The sequence below is a fragment of the Neoarius graeffei genome, chromosome 1, assembly GCF_027579695.1.
Source record: "Neoarius graeffei isolate fNeoGra1 chromosome 1, fNeoGra1.pri, whole genome shotgun sequence".
Taxonomy (NCBI): Eukaryota; Metazoa; Chordata; class Actinopteri; order Siluriformes; family Ariidae; genus Neoarius; species Neoarius graeffei.
In genome coordinates this window covers 72,489,670-72,495,903 of record NC_083569.1, presented here as the reverse complement: position 1 = coordinate 72,495,903, position 6,234 = coordinate 72,489,670, and the positions used below count along the sequence as shown (strand labels likewise).

At 39.3% G+C, this 6,234-nt stretch overlaps 1 protein-coding gene across 1 annotated transcript in view; it reads right to left on the bottom strand.

Annotated features, from left to right (window-relative positions):
* Nucleotides 1-5,284: 5,284 nt before the first annotated feature.
* Nucleotides 5,285-6,234, bottom strand: part of LOC132887080 (cornifelin-like) — a 36,860-nt gene continuing 35,910 nt past the window's right edge. The window contains exon 4 of the mRNA XM_060922471.1: nucleotides 5,285-5,748. Coding sequence (XP_060778454.1) covers nucleotides 5,614-5,748 — 135 coding nt within the window. The 3' untranslated portion in view covers nucleotides 5,285-5,613. The remainder of the gene's footprint in view (nucleotides 5,749-6,234) is intronic.

Here is a 6,234-nt window from a genome sequence, read left to right as displayed (position 1 = left end):
AATTCTCAGGTGCTTGCATGATTGATGTGATACTCGCATTGTTCCATGTAGTGATGCCTTTCTTCCTCACGAGCTTTGGTCAGCGTCCGGGTCACTTAGGCCTTCCTTTTCCTCCTGCTCAGCCGGTTCAGGAACCCTCCTGCAGTGGCTAGCGTGGATCCATGTCACTCTGCCCGTGACCTTCACTCCCTCTGGGGTCATGAGCAGGACCCGGAATGGGCCATTCCACCGTGGCTTGTTCCACTTGGTTCGTCGGAAGTCCTTCACTACTATCCAATCCCCTGGTTGTATGTAGATCATGCAGAGGTCCCTCAGCAGGCTTGGGAAGTGCTTCTTTTACCTGTTTGTGGATAGATTTCAAAGCAGAGGACAATGTTGCACAGTAATTCAACATTGCATCATCACACAGTGTGGTGTCCGGCAGTGTTCCTTGAGCTGGCCCTATCCCCGTGTTGGGTACTCGTCCAAACAGAATTTCAAATGGGCTTAACCCATGTTTAGGCCTAGTTTGCATCCTCATTTATGTAAGTACTACAGGGAGGACCTTTGTCCATCCTAGCCCTGTTTCTGCACAAGCTTTGCTTAATTTATTTTTAAGGGACCTATTTTCCCTCTCTACTGCTCCCACACTGGCAGGATGGTAGGCACAATGTTGTTTCAGGTCTATCCCTCAGGGAGGTGCTACAGGTGCATCAGGACAAAGACAAATCGATTAAAAAACAGCTTATTTCCAAAAGCCATAACCGCCCTGAACTCGGATATGCTCTGACTTTATAGTCTATTTATTTTACTATTTTACTATTTTACTAATTTATAATGTGCAGTACTTTATAAGATGACTCTCTATGCAATACTTTTATAATGTGCAATACCACACTCCATAATGTGAAACGCAACACATTCACCTCAGGACTGTGCACCTTACACACAACACGTATACCCCAGGACTGTGCACCTTACACACAACACATACACCTCAGTATTGTGCACCTTACACACAGTGCATACACCAAGTCTGTGCACCTTACCTTACCTTGCAATACTTCATAATGTGTAATATTTTATCTTATAATGTGACTCTCTCATGCAATAATTTATAATGTGACTGTCTCTGTGCAATACTTTATATGTGCAATACCTCACTCCATAATGTGTAACACAACACATACACCTCAGACTGTGCACCTTACCCCCCTTACACCCCCCTTTTTTTTCCTCCCCCCCTTCCTCTCTCTCTCTCTCTACATGCTGTTTGCACTGTTATTGGAGACGCTTTAATCTCATTGTACATGTGTATAGTGACAATAAAGGCATTCTATTCTATTCTATTCTATTCTATCCCTAGGAATGCTCCTATTTTCTTTAGGGCTGCATTAACAAAGGGTGTTCCATTGTCACTTGAGATTTTGCTAGGTATACCCCACCTATTAATTATATCTCTCAGGAGTGCTTTGACTACTGCCTCTGAGTCTTGTTTAGCTGTGGGGAATACTTCAACCCATTTTGAAAATGTCAACTATTACCAGGCAATACCTTTTCCCTTCACTAGGTGTCAGTTCAATGAAGTCCATTTGGAGATGATCAAACGGTTTGTCTGGTATTGGGTGTGCTGCTTGAGTTAGTTTGATACCTTGACCTGCATTATGTTGTGCACATATCAAGCATTGCTTGCAAAATTTCACAGCATAATTTGAAAACCCCTTTGTGAACCATCTCTTTGTTATTTCTGCTACCATCCCCCCTTTTGACACATCCCACATCACATCCCCCTCGGTTCTAAAACAGTACCCTGCAAAGAGGACTCTTCTCAATTTGAGTCTCATTGTGACTGGCGACAAGTTCCCATATATCTCCTCCAAGGTGGCATGGGTAGACCAATGGATGTTTTGAACCTGACATAGGAGGTTGGTATAAGTTTCATCTAGACTCTGCTGTTGTTTGTACATCATGGTCCATGTTTTGGCACCATATAGGAGGATGGGTTCCACTACAGATCTGAACAGGTTTACTTTCAGGTGTTTGGCCAGGTTAGAGTGCCATATTTTGTCGAGGTCATTACAGGCTTTCCAAGCCAGTGCCTTACAAATCTTGAAGTCCCTAAAGGAGTCCATTATAAAAGAGCCCAGATACTTGAAGTTATCGACACATTTGATGTTCTTCCCAGACATGGCAGTTAGTGATGAGGGATCCGAGGATGTCGAAATGTACTCTGTCTTGACCTTGTTACAGTAAAGCCCAACTAGGGAGGTTGATGTTTTAAGAGTTATTTTTATATCTTTTGTATATAAATTATCTTGCTTTGTATATTTAAAAAAAAAACTTCCTTTTGTAATCTTCAGGTTTTACTTGAAGACTTGGCTTTTTGGTCAGCTCGGAGTCCATTCCACCATCTGATGCCAGTACAGTGAGTCATGATGCAGGTCTTCCTTATGTTTTGAAAGAGCCTCGTGGACTAGTGTTTTTGGCTTTGTTGGTAATAGGGGTGTAATGCAATGACATTATACATCAGTGAGCCAAGACATTATGATAACTGCCTAATAGGTTATTGGATCTCTGCGTCCCACCAAAACAACTCCAACCCACCAAGATATGGCTTCTACAAGATCTCTGATGGTGCCATGGGGTATCTGGCAGCACGAAATTAGCTGCAGGTCCTTTAAATCGTGTATGCTGTGAGGTGGAGTCACAGTGGATCAGACTTTTTGTTCCAACATATACCACAAAGCAGTCACATTTACAAACAGATAATAGCCATTCAGATAAGATCTGTGCCAGGAAACAGCCTAAACTCAGACAAAATTATTTAGAATAAATAATTAATAATTAATTAATAAAATTAAGAATATTGTAATGAATAGTATCAAAAGCAGCATTGATATCAAGTATACAAGCAAGGAGACACAACCCTGATCAGAGGCGAGTAGTAGATCATTCATCACTTTCTCTAACACTGGCTAAACATCAAGGGTTTTTTTTTTGTTTGTTTTTTTAAACCAATACTTGGGACTCCCTAAAGTGAATGACACATGAAATGGAATGACGAATGACAGCTAGTGATTTGAACAATAAATGGTCCCTTGTCATTCAGATTCTTATAAATGGAATAACGATTGAAATGTAGGTGGAATGACATGCTTTCAGCTCATGAAATGGAATGACATTGTTTCTAAGTGGAATGACATACTTGTAGGTTATGTTATCAGTGATATCACCTTTTACAAATGGAATGACAGCGTTTCCAGGTGGAATGACATACTTTAAGCTAATGTTATCAGTGATATCCCCTTTTACAAATGGAATGACAGTGTTTTTAGGTGGAATGACATACTTTGAGGCAATGTTATCAGTGATATCCCCTTTTACAAATGGAATGACTGTTTTTAGGTGGAATGACATACTTTGAGGCAATGTTATCAGTGATATCACCTATAACCTAACCCTAACCCTAACCCTAGAAACAATGTCATTCCATTTGTTAATTTGATATCACTGATAACATTGCCTCAAAGTATGTCATTCCACCTAGAAACCTTATCATTCCATTTGTAAAAGGTGATATCACTGACAACATTAGCTCAAAGTAAGTCAATACATATAGAAACCTTGTCATTCCATTTGTAAAAGCTGATATCCCACCAAGCACCCACTTATCTTATCCTAGGGAGGTCTAAAACTAAAGATTTCAATCGTTATTCCATTTGTAAGAATCTGAATGACAAGGGACAATTTATTGTTCAAATTTACTACCTGTCATTCGTCATTCCATTTCATGCGTCATTCACTTTAGGGAGTCCTCCAATAAAACTTTGATAACTTCTACTTTAAAAGTTTTATGACCACAGCTAGTGCTATTTTTGAACAGAGATTGGATTGGATCAGAGTTCATCACTGTAAGTGATGATTATGTAAGGTTCAAGGATTACATAAGGTTTGTAATGCACAATGCTCATTTCCATCCATCCATTATCTGTAACTGCTTATCCTGTACAGGGTCTCAGGCAAGCTGACTACGGGTGAGAGGCAGGGTACACCCTGGACAAGTCATTAGGTCATCGCAGGGCTGATACATAGAGACACACAACCATTCACACTCACATTCACACCTACGGTCAATTTAGAGCCATCAATTAGCCTAACCTGCATGTCTTTGGACTGTGGGGGAAACCGGAGCACCCGGAGGAAACCCACACAGACATGGGGAGAACATCCAAACTCCACACAGAAAGGCCATTGTTGGCCACTGGGCTCAAACCCAGGACCTTCTTGCTGTGAGGTGACAGTGCTAACCACTACACCACCGTGCCGCTACAATGCTCACTTTTTCCATTTTATTTTTTCCATTTATGTTGCTTATTGTGCTTAGATAGATATATGTTTAGACAACTAGATGGTTAAATAGCTAAATGTCTACTTAGCTATAGATAGAGTTATTTATATACCTTGTTTTGTAATGTTCTATTTTCTCTGTAAATACACCATGGGGAGTCTGAGGGAAACAGTATTTCAATGCACTGTATATTTGTATATGGACGTATTGACAATAAAGCTCTTGAACCTTAGGTAATCATTACTTACAGCGATGAACTCTGAACTAATCCAATCGCTATCAAAAATAGCACGAGTTGTGGCCATAAAACTTGTAAACTAGAAGTTTCCAAAGTATTTGTTCAATAAAAACCCTGATGTTTAGCCTGTGCTAGTAAAAGTGGTAAATGATCTACTACTCGCCTCTGATCAGGGTTGTGTCTCGTTGCTTGTATACTTATTATCAATGCTGCTTTTGAAACTATTCATTACAATATTCTACATAATTTTGTTGGAGTTTAGGCTGTTTCCTGGTTCAGATCTTTTCTGAATGATCATTATCGGTTTGTAAATGTGACTTCTCTGTGGGATGTAGGATTAACTCCTTGACTTGTTTTCATGTGTCCCATTATGACTTCTCTGTGAGATGTAGGATTAACTCCTTGACTTGTTTTCATGTGTCCCATTATGACTTCTCTGTGAGATGTAGGATTAACTCCTTGACTTGTTTTCATGTGTCCCATTATAATTTTTATCACTATCCCCCATCATAGTATAATTAAACCCAAGGCTTATTGTACTAGAGTGAGGATATGTTTTCAAAGGAGACCGCAAACTGTCAAGAGATGTAAATGTAATCAGTAAAGCTTTGTACACCTGCTAAAACAAGCAAATTTCTTGCCTGCAATGTAACATACTCTGTTAAAAAACAGGAAACATGCTGGTTTTTGATACAAGGAACCACACAGAATAACAGAGAGAAGAAAGGTAAAAATCTTTTAGTGGAATTAGCAAAACATATGATTCAATAGTAAAACAATTTTTTTTAAAAAGGCTTTAGTACAAGTTGTATGCTTTATTTATCAAATTATAAACATTGCAAGGGGGAACATGCTAAGCAAAAGCAATATATCAAAGTCATTTACTTAACAGACTGGTTAACATAACAGAAAGCATCTATTTATATGTACTTTTGTTATTGTGTGATCAGAACTTAAGAAATCAAAATAAAAGTAAGCAATATGCACTAAACTTTAAATTCTAAATGCTCAGGTTTAGCATTTGAACTTTCAAACAGCAAAGGTTCAGCTAGCCCATAACCTGCTGAGTGATAACAGTGGCACCAGTGCCAGCTCGAGCACGAATCTTAATTTCACGTGCCATTTGGCACCAGGCACAGGTGTAGCAGAAACACACAGTACAGCAGTCATCACAGCATGAACCCTGACAGAGAAAGAGAGAGAGAGAGAGAGTTAATCATTTAGTACTTTTTCATGATTCAAGCAATCATTCTCACCTGAAATATTTCCTTAATTTTCACCTAATCGAGAGGGAAGAAAGGTGAGTGCGAGTTCAAAACACTCTTATGTCTGCTCAGTTAGTGATGCAGTGGTTTCTGGAGGGTGCCTGCAGTAGCCACAGTCCCTATAGAAATTTGAATGGCCACATAGATACCTCCCTACTGAAGCTGGCAGATGATAGGTTATTAAGTTATCAGTTATATAAATAAATGTTTTGTTAATGTTTTAAGCAAAGTTTATAAAGCCACTTTTACATAGAGCTTTAACTATACATTTTAAACCAGCTGACCATAACCCCAGATTGTTCTATCAAGCCCAATACATTCATAAAACTTTGGATCTAGACCAGCCTAACAAAAATCTGTTCAAATCAGACCACCACCAACCAAGAGACAGAACAAAACCCCAT